The sequence below is a fragment of the Panthera tigris genome, chromosome X, assembly GCF_018350195.1.
Source record: "Panthera tigris isolate Pti1 chromosome X, P.tigris_Pti1_mat1.1, whole genome shotgun sequence".
Lineage (NCBI taxonomy): Eukaryota > Metazoa > Chordata > Mammalia > Carnivora > Felidae > Panthera > Panthera tigris.
Genome location: NC_056677.1, coordinates 101748021 through 101765775, shown reverse-complemented (window position 1 = coordinate 101765775; position 17755 = coordinate 101748021). Strand labels below are relative to the sequence as shown.

At 40.7% G+C, this 17755-nt stretch overlaps 1 protein-coding gene across 1 annotated transcript in view; it reads left to right on the top strand.

Moving 5' to 3' along the window:
* The window catches only part of TENM1 (teneurin transmembrane protein 1), a 734132-nt gene that overhangs the window by 571364 nt on the left and 145013 nt on the right, over nucleotides 1–17755 (top strand). The window contains exon 18 of the mRNA XM_042974325.1: nucleotides 14658–14777. Coding sequence (XP_042830259.1) covers nucleotides 14658–14777 — 120 coding nt within the window. The remainder of the gene's footprint in view (nucleotides 1–14657; nucleotides 14778–17755) is intronic.

Genomic DNA, 17755 nt, shown 5'->3' with positions numbered 1-17755 from the left:
TCAAGGGGCTCATTGGCCTCCTGGCAAAATGTGACCCCACAGCTGACTCACCACTGAATGTTGCCACCATCAGAAGCCTTCGGAGCTCAAGACAGTGGCGCGCAGGTGACTAATTGTTGCAAGGACACGTAAAGGTTAAACATCTGTTCATCCTTGTGCATCCAAGTGAGACTAGCTTTTGTTGTTTCAAGTTTGCTCCACTGGCACGTGAGAGCACATGAAATGTGTACCTCCCATGCCCCGTGATGGCATCATGTCACTGTGAACATGTAACCTGCCCACAGTCGCATCTCTAGCAAGCCCAATTCGGTTACCGTTTTTTCCCTCAATACCTTTTACCCTGTAGCCCGAGTTTCATCTTTTCGATCTACTCCAACGTGACTACAAAGTAAACCACCTATTATACGTGCTCTGTATGACTTATTACTTTTTAATAATGTAAATAGGTGAACAGAAGCATTATTGATCTTCAGTGTCTAAGCATTTAATCACTATTAATAATGTAAAAGGTTTTTATAAATATGTAAAAACAAGAGTACATTAAACTAAACGACAGCAGTAATTTGCAAAGCCAGACATTTCACTAGCCATCACTAATGGAGAAGTGCATTTAAAAAACAAAATCCTACCAGGGTTAGTGCAACCGCCAACAGCAAGGTCTGGCCAAACTCATTTGTCCGTTTTGTAGCCATGAGAGGCTGACCCCACATCAATCCATGTCAGGCATCTACACCAGAGGTTGCTTAGCATCAGCCCGCAGATGTGTTTTGTTTGGCCCAGCATTTAGAAATTAGAAGATCTGATATAAAAATTGGAAGGTTTTCGTTCCTTAGAAAATTTGCGAAGTGCGGCATCTCTGCACCCATGGCCGTGACATAGGTGACTGCCTCTCTGGATAGGATGTGACATGTCTCTCCAGTCACCATTCCCTGCTCCCCTTACACCCGGCTCACTTCCATCCCATTCAATGGCACGCCTGGCCCGGCTGGAGTTAGAGTTGGTAACCTCTGGACTACACAGCTTTTATAGCCTTCCTTGGAACGACCTCAAGTGTTTGGTTTTGTCTTTCTTCTCTGTTTCCCTGAGGATCTTTAAAAATCTCATCTTACCATTTTACTTAATTCGGGGCCTTTTACTATGTTGGTTTAAAAAGAAAAAAAGGTGACTGAACATGAACCAGAAATCACATGAATGGAATGATATTTCCACCCTTAGTTCACCAGGGCACCTGTGTATACCCTGTGAATAGTTCGTATACACTCTGCCTCACACCTTAGGCCAGTCACTCCCTTGAGGCAGGGGATTTTAACCGATGGCATCATGTATCACCAGTCACGACTCAGATAGTCCAGGTCCCACTTGTAGTAGGAGCAAAATGGTTACTTTCTATGAGAAGGACATTGAGAGGCATTTGGCTATTGTGTTTATCACTTAGAAGGGTTTTAAGAACAATTTAAAGATTTAAAAATTTGCAGCAATACTGTTGGGTGAAGTTATGGCAGCCTCTTCTGCCCACTCCTGGTAAATGCCCACCCTTAGTTGAAAAGTTCTAGAGTTGGGACCAAACTTAGTACAGCATTACGTACATAACAGCACTGTTAGCAGGGTGCAGAGCGAAGAGGTTAAGCAAAATGATAGGTTTCTTCTAGTTTCTATGAAGTTGCTATATTTCAGTTTCTTGCTCCATACTGGGATTTATACAGTATTAGCTCTGGATTGTTCCAATTGCTAAATCATAAGTTCTTTGAGGACGAGGACCAAGTCTGATTTGTTCTCTCCTTGTTTTGATTATCTATTGCTGTGTAGAAAACTACTCCAAAACATAATGGATTCAAATATATTTTATTATTATATATCATGATTCTGTGGGTCAGAAATTCACACAGGGTATGGCCAGGATGTCTTGTCTTTTCTTGGTGATGTTTGGGCTCTCAGCTTGTATAACTCAAATAGCTGGGGCCTGGAACAGCTGGATAACAGCCAGGAATCTCTCCTTCTACATACAGCCTTTCTACTTGGGCTTCCCATTGGCATGGCCGCCAGCCTTGAGTTTGTCAGAGCTCGTATATGGTGGCTCACGGCTCCAAGAGGGAGCATTCCAAGAGACAAGAAATGGAAGATGCCAGTCTCTTAAAGCCTGTGTCCAGAAATTTTAACAGTGTCACTTATGTTACATGCTGTTAGTTACAGAAGTCACAGAGCTTGCCCAGATTCAAAGTGGGGGAGACATAGATCCCCCCTCATGATGAGAGAAGTATCAAAGAATTCGTGGCCATCTTTAATCTATCATACCACTGTATCCCAGAGTCTAACACAGTACTTAGCAAAAAGCCGGGAAAGAAGGAGTGAGTGACTCCATTGTAGTAATATTGAAGTGTTCTTCTCGTATTTGCCAATGAAAAACTCATTTTTGTTGCCTAGAACACACAGATGATATTAGGACCTCAAATAAGTCAATTCCCAAATGTAGAACCAGCCTAAAGGTAAGATTACTGTTCTCCAAATAGCACAGGAACAAATTCATAAAAGATGAAGTGATTATCTAACAGCAGCAAAGTAATTACTCTTTTTTTTTTTACCTTATGAGACATTCCACCACTGTCAGAGCCTGCTCATAATTGACATCATTTATAACTTTGTACAAGCGTCAATAATTCTCTCTTCCTTCAATGGGCTAGATAATCAAAATTTAGAATCAAGAAAAAATCAGAAAATAAGGAGCAATATCAAGAAGGCAATATGAAGGCTGCCGTGAACTGGCTCCCTTTGGTACACGTCGTCATTCTGTCTCATGAGAGAAACAAAGACAAGTGCCCCCGAGCAAATGGAAGTACTATAATGCCTAGAGCATGGCATTCTTGGCAAACTCTTGACATACGCAAGCCTTCCCCCTCCCTTACTACACCCCGCTCGGTAATAAAACCTTGATTCATGCTCCTGATTATTCATGATACCTGGTAACAGCCATAATTACTTAACATAACTTGTTTAATAAAACATGCTTCTCTGCACTTAGTTGAGGTGGAAATTTATACCATTGGAAATCCTGTGAATGGCAAAATGAATGATTGAATCAAGAGTGAGGTTAAGGTGGAGAAGGTTGCAGGGAGATGGGTCACTGCTGCAGAACCTGCTGATCTTGAATAGGGACTAGGGCTTAAAAACAAGCATACCTGAGCACCTGGGTGGCACTCTCTCTCTCTCTCAAAATAAATAAATATTAAAAAAAGAGTAACCATACTTTATAGATACTAATTACTGCTTTTTAAAATTTGTGTTTTACTGAAGTATTAGCATGTCCAGAGTAACCAAGGACTTTATTTTTGTAAATTTTTTAATGTTTACTTGTTTTTGAGAGAGAGAGACAGAATGTGAGGAGGGGAGGGGTGGAGACAGAGGGAGACACAGAATCCAAAGCAGGCTCTAGGCTCTGAGCTGTCAGCACAGAGCCTGACGTGGGGCTTGAACTCACGGACCGGACCACAAGATCATGACCTGAGCCAAAGTCGGACACTTAACTGACTGAGCCACCCAGGCACCCCTAAAGTAACCAAGGACTTTAAATTCTTCCAGAAGAGGTATCAAATTCTTCTGCCATCCCCAATAGAATATCCTGATGTCAGCTCTTTTTTTTTAAAGAAGCTATGTCTTCACTCATTTATTCAACAGATATTTCTTGAGTGCCCACTGTGTGCCAGGAACTACATGAATGGGAGGAAACAAAAGAAACCACGTCCCTTTATTCAGAGCTCCCCTTACGTTCTAGTGGTAAAGGCAGTCAAAACATCAAGTAAATGCATACATAATTAAATTAATTACAAATTGCAGTAAGTTCTGTGGATTCTGAAACATCAGGTTTTTAAGGGAGCTTGGAGTTTATCAACACAGGGGTCTCAAATTCAACTGCTTGAACCTAAGTGATGTAAGACAAGAGGTATTCTAACAAAGACAAAGTCATTAAATGATGACAGAAGTGAGACTGACCGGGACGTTTTCAGCAGTAGCTCCGAGATGGGACTAATTAACTCAGGTGAGCATGAAAAGCTGCTAAAATTGATGCAAACGGGAGACTATTGATAACTTGTAAGAAAAACACAAAGCTTATTTGGACCGTGAGCAGCTTAACTATTTGCAAGAAGCTTCGTTCTTTGAAGTGTGGGGCTGGAAGTAATTTTTTCCTACAATTTAAAATGTTTGTATTAAACAGATGAATTCCATGGGAAAAATCAATCAGCAAAACATTCTCATTTACCACAATGAAAAAAATTCCCATTAACAACACTCTGGCATCATTTATAACGATGGATCCTATAGTTTCTTTAAAGATAATCCACCTGGAGGAAGATTAATCATTTCACTCTTAAGATCGATGAACATTACAATGTTTATTTGGTCCATTTATTCATTTGGTGATGGGCACTGTCCTAGGCTCTGGGCCACAGCAGACAAAGTACCTTCCCCATACGGTCTAGTGAGGAAGAATGATGATGAAAAAGGTAGGGGGCACCTAGGTGGCTCAGTCGGCTAAGCGTCCGACCTCGGCTCAGGTCATGATCTCACGGCTCATGGGTTCGAGCCCCTTCGGGCTCTATGCTGGCAGCTCAGAGCCTGGAGCCTGCTTCAGATTCTGTGTCTCCCTCTGTCTCTGCCCCTCCCCTGCTTGTGCTCTGTCTCTCACTCTCTCTTTCAAAAAATAAATAAACGTTAAAATAAAAAGGAAAAGGTAAATGTCAGGTAGGTAAAGTACTTTCAAATGAAATAAAGGTTAGGGACAGAGAGTGACCATTTTAATAATACTTTTTTAAATGTTTTTAAATTTTTTATTAGAGAGCATGCACGTGAGAGGGGCAAAGGGAGAGAGAGAAAGAATCCCAAGCAGGCTCCCCGCTCAGCACAGAACCCAATGTGGGGCTTGATCGCACAACCCTGGGATCATGACCTGAGCCAAAATCAAGAGTCAGGTGCCCAACTGACTGAACCACCAGGTACCTCCAGAGAGTGACCATTTTAGACAGAGTGGTCCAGGAAAGCCACTCTGGGGAAGTGACACTAGAGCAGAGACCTCATAGCATTCATCTATATCTTAGATGATCTTGGACCCTTATGCAATAGACTGTCACACAAGCCAGGGCCTGGCGGCGACTTTTAGGGACCCACTAAATCAGGATTCTGTGGCATTATATGAAAAGAAAAGGTGTAAAACAAACCTTTCTCAACAATTACTATATACTGTGTACTAGGTTTTACTATACAGGGATGGGGTGCCTATTCTCTAGGAGTAGTGCATTGAGAAAATTTGAATAGCTCAGACAAACTGAATAACCTCTAGCAAGAAATCAGCAATAGCCCAGACTATTTTAGTCCTGAAAAGAAAAAAAAAATAGCAGATCCATCAATTAGTGTTGAACTCAAAAGAGATTAAACATATAGAAAGCACTCGCTGATTTGGAATTAGGAAAAAGAAGAGGTAAGAATAGCTTGTATTTTCAAATATCTAAAATCCAATGGTATTCAAGCATTCGTGGAAGCAACACTCACACTTTCATCTACACACAGGTAACCCCCCCGAAGGTCTGTAACATGATCATTTGTAATTTTGCTGAGATACAAATTTGAATCCATATGTTTTCTCTTTAACTTTTTCACCAATCTGCTAGTTAAGGTTCTCCAAGTCTATTTGCTAATAGCAGGTTTTTGTGTAGTTAGAATCTAGGAACATGAAAAACATGATACCGAGTATACAACTAAGGGTTGATAAACACACAATACAACAATTACTGAGTAAATTGAATAAGCTAAGAACTGGGAGACGCTCTTCCTAGAGCATCAGCATCTGCAAATCTATCTCGTGTTCACCTTGCTTTCTGAAGCGAAGAACTGCATATGACCTGCCCACATTTGGAAAAGGAATTCCAAGTGTGGTTTGGCCCGGCCATGGTCCCTCGCAGTTCTGTTTGTCTTACCATGTTGCTTTTCCTGAGCAACCTCCTTCGCTTATCGCTTCTGCAGTTTTCATCCTAAGTGGGAAGTTAAAATCATTGCTACTTGCTAATAAACCACTTTGATCTCGTTTATATGAAAGGTGTTACGTATGTGAAGACGGGATCTCCTGATTTTTCAGACAACTATTTTGTCTAATGCTAAAGTTTAGGAAACACATTATAAAAATTACAAAGTGCTGAAGGTTCCAAGATATATAGTGCTGACTAGCTCCTGAAATCAGCAGTCAACACCTAAAGGTACCAAAAAGAAAGAACGTGTGACTTTCACTTCCTTGCAAACGCTCTTGGGCAAAGAAGAACAAAAAGAAATCAGAGCACAAATCTTCAAAAGGCTGTTCAATTGATTGTGGTATTTTGGCACTCAGATGTTCTGAGATGCTTAATAATTGTGATTAGTAATACCAGTAGCTATCTATCTACAGCTTATCTCAGTAGGAGTAGGGATTTTCTGACATTTTATCCATCTTACTGCCCCATTAAGAAATTCAAAAGGCTCAACTCCTTATTACTTACTTCTTAGCCATACTATTTGCTTGCAGTGGCCATAGCCGGTTCTGTCATCTAAATGTGTGTCTAGAGAGGGCAGAGTAAATGCAGGCTTGGGGAGAGGAAATGAGTGACACGTGGCCGCTCATCTGCACTCCACACACAGCACGTAGAAAGTACGCAGCGGTTCATGAATGTCTCCAGGAGCCCAGGCCCTATGGAAAGCGATAGCACCATCTTTCTAGGTGAGCTCTTTATGTTCATTTATAGCCACATTTTTTCCATCTTAAGAAAGATCTGCAGTATAGCTCAGGCCCCTTAGAATCCAGGTCCAAAGGCCTCCACCGCTCTGCCACTTTCGAGCCGTGTTAAGTTGAGCAAGTTGTGGTTTTTTTTAACCTCTCTGGCTGTTTCCTCATTTTTTAAAACAGGCTAGTAATTGTGTACCAACCCAAGGTTATACTGATACTAAATGAAATAAGATAAAGAAAGTGCTCAGAGTAATAAGTCCTTCATAAGTGTTTTATTTATGTAAGTTTGTGTATGTTACATATATTTAACAAGTACCAGGGGACACAATAGAGTTCCATTAGAAAGGTACAGTTCATAAGACAATCATTTTACTGGGTTGTTTTATTGTTAATGACATGTTTATGAGGTGGCTGAAGACAGGGCAGGGAAAAGTCACAGCGGTGATGACCAGCAAGGCCAAGCTAGAACTGGTGTGGGTGGAGCTAGGCCTCACATTTTCCTCGTTTTCCTCGGTGGAAGGAAGAGTAACCCGTGGCCAGGCTATAGCCAATCAGACAGCCTTCCCGTATATTTAAGGCCTATCCGTTATTTGAAGGGCAGATTCACAGAGAAGTGACAGGAAAGGTTAATGAGGTTAATAAAACCCCATAGGGCTGATTACAAAGAACCATTGGAGTGATGTGTAACACAGGCAAAATCCAAACGAAACCAAACCAACTAAAAACCAACTTGACGCTATTCGGGAGTCGCAAGGGCTTACAGGACAAATATTTCAGGATTCAAATTCTGGACAAAAATAATCATGTGTCTAAATGAAGCAAACTGGCACTTACGCAGTCCTGAAAATGTGACTGTGTCGTCAGTTTTCTTATTGCTTCAAAACACTTGATCTTTTTCCCATTACTTTGGGGATCTCAGGCATCCAAAGCAAGCCTGCTTTTGACAAGCAATTACCAGGGCAGATGGGAAAATAGCCACCGTCCTCAGGGTGAGTGCCCCCATTTTGTTTTACTTGAAACATCGCTAGCCATGAGGAAAATAATTCTGCTTAAAAAGCTATCTGCATTTTCAATGGCACCACCTTTCCCAGAATGTCCTAGAATGTTGATGGGTAATGCTTCCAGCTGCTTTTAACGTTACCCATTTAGTAGGTATTATTTATTTGGGCCAGTGACCAACTGAGTAGGATTAAATCTGCCCGCTCTATTTCAGTAAAAACTAATGAGATTTTATTGGGTTTGCATATGAACATTCACTGCATTCACATTTTCAGAACATGAAAACAGGTTTGTGCTATGCCATTAAGTATTTTCATGGTGCTGTACCCGCTTAGATAACATGTATCGAAAACCCAGCCTGTGCTGTGTGGAAACCCCCCAAATATCTGAATATTAGAACCCTCAAATGTATTTAAATTATGAGATACCACATCGTAATTGTATGGCAATATATAAAGGAATGATGGGGTTAGTGTTCATAAATTAAGCATGCGAGGGGGACTGTTCATTCATTCTTCCCAGTCACAGGGGCACCATTTAATTCCCTGAAGTAGTCAATTATCAAACAAAACTCTCATGAGGGGAAAGTCCTCATGCACAATCTGGAATGCTGGCTTCTAATAAATGAACTGTAAGGCATCTGTCGCACAGGAACCTCAAAGCAGTCTCTGAAACCTTTGAAGCAGTGCCATGAGGGTAGGTTCTAAGTATCTTACATCTTCATGTAAAAATATTTGCCTTGAAAGTCTACGAAGCTCTCTTGAGCATGTGCTGTGTACACCAGGCACTGGGAAGGACACAGAGAGGAAAATCACAGTCCTTGCCCTGGAGTAGACTATCTAATAGAAAAGACACACAGATGTGTAACTCTTATCCAAGACAGGCTATGACTAGTGCAATAACACGAATCCAAACACTGTCTAAAGAGAATAACAAGGATGGGGGAAATTGACACTTACTTAACACAGACAAATCAGGTTAAAACATGTTTTCATTTTATGATCTCTGGATTTGAAGGAACCCTACGGTTCATCTCATAGTCCAACCTCCACTTTGTCATGACACCTTCAACACAACTCCCCAAACTATAATTTGGCAGGGGTGCCTGGGTGGCGCAGTCAGTGAAGCGTCCGACTTCGGCTCAGGTCATGGTCTCTCGGTTCGTGACTTCAAGCCCCGTGTGCTGGCAGCTCAGAGCCTGGAGCCTGCTTCCGATTCTGTGTCTCCCTCTCTCTCTGCCCCTCCCCTGCTCTCTCACTCGCTCTCTCTCTCAAAAATAAATAAACATTAATAAATTTTGTTAAAAAATATACGATTTGGCAAACCGTTTATATAGATGAGTTAAAAATTCATGCCTCACAGATTTATTTCATCACGGTATGATCGTGAACCAGTTAGTGACTTGCCTGCCTTTATATGGCTTATGTCCTGTGCCTCCCTCTTCAGGAGTACATACACTTTAATCGGCTGACCGTGTTCTGGTCTTGCTTTCACTAAAACAGTTGTTCTCAAACTTTGGTCTTTAGCAGCATCAGCGTCACTTGGGAACTTGCTACAAATGCACATTCTCGGGCTGCATTCCAGACCTATGACTCAGTAACTGGGTCTGGAGCCCAGGGGACTGTTTTACCAAGCCCTCCGCGAGATTCTGCTGTGTGATCAAGTTTGAGAACCCCTCAGGGCACCTGGGTGGATCAGTCAGTTGAGCGTCCAACATCGCTCAGGTCATGATCTCACGGTTGACGAGTTCGAGCGTCGGGCTCTGTGCTGACAGCTCAGAGCCTGGAGCCTGCTCTGGATTCTGTGTCTACCTCTCTTTCTGCTCCTCCCCTACTCATGCTCTGTCTCTCCCTGTCTCAAAAAAAAAATAAATAAATAAAATTAAAAAAAAAACATTAAACAATTTTTAAAGAAAAAAAAGTTTGAGAACCACTGATCTGTATATGAGAAAGATTACCGGGAGGGACCGAGCACCAATACCACAGTTCCTGAATTACACTCTAAAGAGAAGAGCCTTTCTCCAGTACATGATGGCAGTGGATGAGCTGTTTTAGCCCAAGTGACACAATCTACAACCGTGCAACTTGACAATATAATAAGCCTGCGGGGATGTCGGGAAGCATTGAGCCACACCTCCTATGCCGCAGGTTTCTGTCCCAAATAACGACTCCTACAAGAATTTACAGGGCAGGATTCCAGCACTGGTGAGCCGAGGACCCACACGGCCTCTCTCATCCCGGTCCTCAACACTCTCTCTTGACCAGAGCTGTCAGCTCTGGAAAGGATTTCATCTGTTCCTACGGAGAAAACAACCTAACCTGCCCAGCTGCCGCTAGATCCCCTGCTGGCCAGGACCTTGATTTTGAATGTTACCCTTCAAAGGTTGCTTGTGCTCAGGTTAGCAACAAAAGCAAATAGTTACAACTTCCCCGGCTGGCGCCTCATTTTCCTTAGGAAACATTTTAATCAGAAATACAATGCAGTAAATTACATCTTCTTTCAGCAGTTTAGTTTTCAGCGTTGTTTTTCAAACCAGCTCTTGGGCTTGAGGTTGATGTTTTTGCCTGAGGTGTTGAATGAATATTGGAAATTTGACACTGAAGACAAAAGACAGCAAATAAGAAAAGAGGAGAAAGGAACCAAAAGTTTATTGAAGGCTAGGGATAATTTGACTATGCCATGAAAATAGCAAATACAGGAGGAATTAGACCTTTTGCATCAGAATGGTCTAACAAGCAGCTTGTTAGTTAAATAAGGCTCCGGGTAAAGTGTATTCTGACTTGCATTTCCCAGGATGCCTGCTCTTCAGACCGAGCTCCAGACGCCTAGGGGATGCGGCATTTAGTTAAAGGGAGAAGCGGTTCCTTCGGTTCCTTCGGGCTTGCCGCTTTAGCATAGTGACAGTGAGTTAGACAGCTTGGCAGCAGCCTGTATTCTCCACAGAAAGAGAAAACAAACACTTGGGGAGGGGTGATCTTCCCCGTACGTGTTCCTAAAGTCACATTGGTCATGTCCATCTAAGTTCAAGCTCATCTTGCTCTAATCCAGATCAGCAGGGAGAGGTTCTTGTTCTGAAAGATTCAAGGAAGGAAAGCATCCCAGTCACGTCTGTGAATCAAAGAAGGAGAGTGAGCACCAAGTACACGAACGCACACACAATCCACACAAAAGACCGTCACGCTGGGCGCGTACCTGCTGTACACATTTGCAGAGCCAGCTTTTTGACAGTCGCCTCTGTTACCTGATTTGAAAGACTCAGTTCCATATATTTAATTTAAAAAGTTTCAGAAAAGGACAGGCCCTTGAAGGATTAGGATTCACATTGACAGTAGTTTTGATGTGGCAAAAATTTAAGAATTCAAGATGTTTCCCCAAGACGGGCCAGGAACAGGCCAAGTACAAATACTTCCTTTAGGTGGTGATTTGAAGACACCAGAGACTCTCTGGGAGAGGAAACAGGGAGACCCCACAATCGGAATGATGAAGAGCACAGAAAGTAAAGTTGTGGTCCCACCAAAGCCAGCCCCCCGCCATACCCAGCTCACTGCTTCAACAAGGGCCTAACCTAGGAAAAAGATGAATTCTACAGGTCGCCTGGGATAGGAGAAGCATAATCCCAACCGATGACGTAAATGGGGGGGAGAGTACATTTCAGTGGCTGTGTGACTCAGGAAAAATAAAGTAGGTACAAGGATACCATCTACAATTATGAATAATTGAGTTTAGAAGCTAGGAGTGCACAAAACAGCAGTTGAGCTAAACAAAGTGGCACAATACATCCTATTTGCAAGAGTATGTTTGAAGGCTCCCTAAGGGCCATCTGGAGCAGGAGTAGCCTGGGGAAGCAAGCAGACTCAAGAGCTTTCTTTTGAAATGGAGCATTTGCCTAGGAAGATGTTTTCCCTAGATTTCTGCATGTGGTGCCAATCAAGATTACTGCAAATTAAAACTACTTTAATACCGTCCCGAAATTTAGACAACTTCCACTGATGCAGAATGACTGATGTTGGTCGAAGATTAAAGTAAGTACTAGTAATCCAGGAATGAAAGGAGCTAAGAGTTATTCTTGTAAAAAATGGATGACATGGAGTGTGTAAATAATGGGAGCAAATGCAGCAGGAAATCTTAGAACATTTAAAGTCTAATACATTACAAAGAGAGTTCAATGCTGATAAATGTAGAATAATAAGTTTTATGGGGCTTTATCATATGCTATAAGTTGGTGTGCATCATAAAATACGAGAAATAAAAAAATAGGGTAGTTGGAAGACAAGTTTGCACGTTATTTATGAATGATGAAGAGTGAAATGAATGAGAAGAAGAACAGGTAGACAGTGTCTTGAATAATGATGACTTTGATGAGTCGTTATCACACAAATCCATGTGCTTCATAAAATAGGAGGAATATTAAAGAGCAGAAGACTCAAAAGACAAGACTACTCAGAATGAGGCACAGAATGGAGGAAGAGAGGAATCCAAGAGAAATGCACAGAATAATGATGACTTTTATGAGACTTTCACTCACCAGCCTGGATCCTTCATAAATATAAACTGTATAGAAAATAAAAGAGCAGCAAAGAAAAGAGACACGTCTGTGTCTGTCATAAAATATGAGCAAATAATGCCAACTAGGCTTGACAAAATAAAAACAAAAATAATTGAGCCTAGAACAGCTGTGGGAAGACACAATGTCTGGATTAATATGAACAAATAAAATGAGTACGCGTAGAATTGTCTTGCCAAAAGGGAATCAGCGACCACCTAGGTAGGCTTTATTGTTGCAAAGGCCACCTTGTTAACTGGTAGAGCCTTGGCAAGTTTGGAATTACCCCCTACCCCCGCAAAAAGACATCAGCACTTAGGGCTCAGGAAGACATGTTTAACTGATTTTTGAGTATCTCTTCTCAGCCTCTCTAGCTCCAATCCCTATATAGTTTGCAGGAGATTTTCTCAGCTTGTTTCTACTTAGTCTCTACCCTCCTTGTCGAATGTTCTATAAAGACCTTCCAAAGGTTACTGTATAAAGCTACATGTTTTTGTTACATTGGACTTAGAACCTGGGACCAGATCTATCAGGATTAGTTCAAAATCCAGAATTCAATGACTTTCAAATAAGTGTCTTCTCGATTAGAACAAATGGTATTTCAAAATCTCAAACTGTCAAAATCTCCCCCCAAAAGACTGGGAGAATCAGACAAGGCAAAGCAAGTAACAATATGCCATTTGCATACCATTCAGAGCCATGATTTACAGAACTCATAAAATGCACAGCTCACTGGAAAAAAGAAAGCTACTGTCTTATGTCAGAACTAGGAATGTTGGTCTGGGAGCTCAACACACAAAAACACCAATAGCAACAGTTAATGCGAGCTTACTTTTGTGTAGTACTTAATGGCTTATAGTTTGTTTGGGGGGAAGACCTTAGGTAATGCAGGGTAAATCCTATTAGCATAACTTATATCCAATTCATCTGATTGTGATAGAATTTAGTAGTGAAGTTTATTGGCTATAATATATAAAACAAACTTTGGATGGTAACCGTCTTGATTTTCAGAGATGTTTTTCTCTCTCTCAAATGATCTTTGTGGCCATGAGCCTTGAGATACAATGCCTCAGCTTGCTAATTCTGTTCAAAGAAGGTATAATGCCAGGGTGGAATTATTATGGTTACTTTGGAAAGTCATGTTTGCCCAAATAACATGGCCCTCTTTAATCCAAACTTGAGATTCCCTGGATTGACTGAATCCCACGTGGTGAAAAAATAATGTTAACTCCAGGAATAAAATCACTGACCTTGCTCAACGTTCCTCAACACTACCAACTCCAGCTATAAAATGCACATTCTAGAGCTCAGGGCTACCAAAGCTAGGATTTGAATCCCCCTTCCCCCGCCCCCACCCCCACCCCCTCTGCCACCCTCAATAATGGCAGACTAGCAAAGTTCTTTGCTTGGAATTCGCTCCTGGGCCCTCTTCTTAACTGTCAAGCTCCTGAAATTTGTTACAACTTGACCAGGCTAGAAAACCTACACATTTTACTGGATTATATCTGGGAGCTAGCCCTGTTTAGGGGCTAATTTAATGAAACTCTATTTTTTTTTTTTTTTTGGCAAGGGTGAAACTCCTTTCTTTAAAGGGAAAATCTCCTGAACTATTTTATTTCAATCAGGCAAGAGAAATGGAATGCTGTAGCCAAGGACCATGTCTCTTTTACAGACTAACTCTTAAAGTTTACTCAACTAAGTCTGCTTTATTAAAAAATTGTTTTTCCTGAAAAGGCAATTTGTCAATATGTATCAAGAGCCTTAAAAATGTTCACACCTACATATGTCAATGCGTAAAAAATGCACACAACAAAATGATATTGCTAATTACCTCTGAGGAGAAGACTAAGATCTGGGAGGGGGATGGTGAGCAGAGACTTGAGTCATATGTACGATAGATTCATGTATTAATTAATGTAATCAATTTTAATTTTAATAAGAGAAAAATATTCTTCCACAACTGGGACTATCTCCCAAGAAAATAATAAGAGATTCGATGCAGGAAAAGTTAAGAAACTACTAAATGTCCTAAAATAAAGGATGGATTAAACAAGTTAAAGAATATGTTGTTTTAAGGCTATATTGTATAATAACAAATGATATATTAAGGAATTTCTGATTATATTGGACAATGTTAACAATACACTGTTAACTTAAAAATATCAGGATACAAATCTATACTGAGTATAATCCCAATTTTGATGGGTAAAAAAGATATACATGCCATTCTCAAAATGTTAGTAGTAGTTACTACTGGTTGGTGAAATTACTATTTTCTTTGTTCTACTTGACTGTGTTTTCCAAAGTTTCTCCATCTTGGCTTTTAGAATCTAGTTGTAACATGCTTTTATATTTGCCTTTGATCTTGTGTTGCAGACGTGCTTGTGTGATTCGAGGCCAAGTGGTGGCTGTAGATGGAACCCCTCTAGTAGGGGTGAATGTTAGTTTCTTGCATCACAGTGATTATGGGTTTACCATCAGCCGGCAAGATGGAAGGTACGTCAGTATTGCTTCTAATCGTTGTGGGGGCCAAATACTGACTTCTAGCTGTGAATCAAACCAGGGCTCAGCTGATGCAGTGTTTATAAACCCATCTTCCTTCGAGCTGTATTTGGGAAAGTCATTGGTGATATTTATTTCCTCTATTCCCCAACTAAATCAAACCATATTTCCCTTCTAACCATGCACTATCACTCAAGCCTTCTTGAAACCTTGGCCATGTGCAAAGTTTTCTACCCTTCATCCAATTCCATTAATCAATCCAGCTTCAAAATTCAGTGAGATGATGCAGGTGATAAAGAGGGAGCCGTGGAACACTTAGGCTATTCTCCCATGGCAGCCTCAAAATATTTCAGAAACGAAGATGTCCAGGGGCACCTGGGTGGCTCAGTCAGTTAAGCATCTGACTTTCGCTCAGGTCATGATCTCATGGTTTGTGAGTTCGAGTCCTACATCGGGTGAGCTCAAGCCCCGCTTCAGGTGAGCTTGAGCCCCACATTGGGTGAGCCCGCTTTTCTCTCTTGCTCTTTCTCTCTCTCTCTCTCTCTCTCTCTGTCCCTTGCTCACTTGCACTCTCTCTCAAAAATAAAATAAAATAAGAGTTTTAAAAAAAAAGAAATGAAGATGTCCAAAAGGTTTCTTCCAAAAGTACAGAATTCATCCTCATTAAGATATAATGGTGTCTATATAAGTATAGTGATTTAACTTCAACATCAACCACCAAGCTACTCTAAGGGCTTCTCAGGTTCTCTGAGACCTGGGAAGCAAGACCACTAAGTAAAATCTTTTCATCCCAGAAAAGGATTTGCTCACAAAAACATTTTTGTTTATCGTTTAGACATTTGTTCAGACAATATTGTTCAGAATAGGCCCATGTGTCCAGCTTAAAGGTACCTATTTAGGACTCACAGGAACATCATAATAATGGCCTTGAGGTGCCCTAGTCTCCAGATGGCTACCCTTAAAATAACTGCTCACAACAAGCTGCTTTGGTAGTCACATAAAGAGATGTTGGCTGGAGCTTTATCACAGTGTGAGAATCTGATTTCAAGAACCAACAATCAAACCTTAGTCCTAACCACTTCAGAATTGTTAATTGTTCAACCTGGGATATGCTGGATTTATTTTTTCAACTGCTTATCAAGAAAATGCTTATAAAGATTGGTTAAAGAAGATACGGAAGAGTTTTAACATACTTAAGAAAACAAACTGTTTTTAAGACTTGAGTAAATCATATAAATGATTCGCATGTAAATTAAGTTGCTAATTATTAACTAGCCATCTATTTATTAGAACAAGCTCAGCAAAACTACTCTGGGTACAGATAGTCTGAATACACACACACACACACACACACACACCCATTGCTTATATACATATAAGCTATAAAAAGTACATTTCCTTTCAAATGACCCATAATTGGAGCTCTCTACTAATTCAAGTGGACCTTTCTCCCAATTGAATTAAATGATGAAATTTTGGTAGTTCATTCACCAGCAACTGGTACACAAAAGTGGCCTCTCCCTTGCCAACATGTTCAGCCATGTGCCAGAAATTGAGAAATGGATTATTTCTTTAAATAGAATGTGTCCCCAGAGACATTTGAGTTCTCTTGGAGAACTCGTGGGCCCTTAGTTTTTTTTAGCATGTGTATAAAGGTTTCAGTGAATTATTTGATATTTACAAAAGAGCTTAAGAGAAACAATGTCTAAAAAATCTAAAAATTTCTGTTTCCAGTTTACTGAAAACATTAAAGAGGAACAATTTTTGTTGTTATTTTTGTGGATTTTGTTTTAAGTAAAATGCCAAGACCCTGGTCTGCTGAGCTCTCTGTGAGAACTAGGTTTATGTAGATGACAGATATAGTCAGAGTCCCCTCTGGCAATAACTCTCCCCTCAGGCTCCGCAAAGGGTGTAACTGTTCAAAATCTGTGCCCCAAATGCCAAGCAGACTGTCCCACTGTCATCTCTTAGACATAAAGTGACAGTGTGATGGGCGTTTCCATTTATATGTCTCTGCTTGTTGCTATCTCAGACTGAGTAAGTACATTTTAAAAGCAGAGTCTCATAAGGAAACTATACCTGAGAGCAAAAGGATTATAGAAAGGCTGAGATTAGCATTTAAATACCTAGTAGTCAGAGTGTGATAGGTAAGAAGCTGTAAGCGCCCTCTGTCTCCAGATCTCAGTCCAACCTGCCTGCCACTTTGCCTATAGTTCCCACCAATGGTATCAGAGCTTTGGGTTAAGCTGTTGACTCTACAAGTCCCTGTTAAATGCAAATATGTTATGTGGGATGTAGAACTAATTACCCCCATTATCATCCATTGGCACAAGTTAATTGACAACTTTCCCTAGAGAACCAGGAAAACTCTAGGTCAAGGGACCAAAGTGATGTATAAAAAGCAGAAGGAAGGTTGGGAGTGGAAGACAGAGCCCTCTCAAAGTAAGAAGAGATTAGACATGCAGATTGGGAGAGGCCAAAGTAGCAGAATAGAAGAAAAAGGCAATTCTAAAGGAAAAATGAATATGAATGAGTATCTACTATGTGCCAGGCATTTTCATAAATGTTGATCTATTTCATCCTCACAACAACTTTATGAGAGAGGAGGCATTATTATCCTCCCCAGTTGGCAGATGAGAAAACTTATCCAAATTAACACAGCTAACAAGGGTCAAGCCCAAACTTTGAGCTCAAGTAATCTGGCTCTTATCTTCTATGATTAGCCACCTTCAACCTAGATTATGTAATAGGTGCTCAGTAAGGTTTTGAAAGAGAACGAACGTTCATTTATAGTTCAGCTACTGACAAGCAAAATAGGTAAGCACTGAACTTCTTAGAAGATTCTTGAGACACATTAAAGGTCTCAAGAACTTTATTTGGACAACTTTGGAAAATGAACAGAGTTCCCTCTGATTCCCTTCAAGGCAAGAATTTGTAGATTTATGGATACCATAAGGCAGAGATAAGCATTT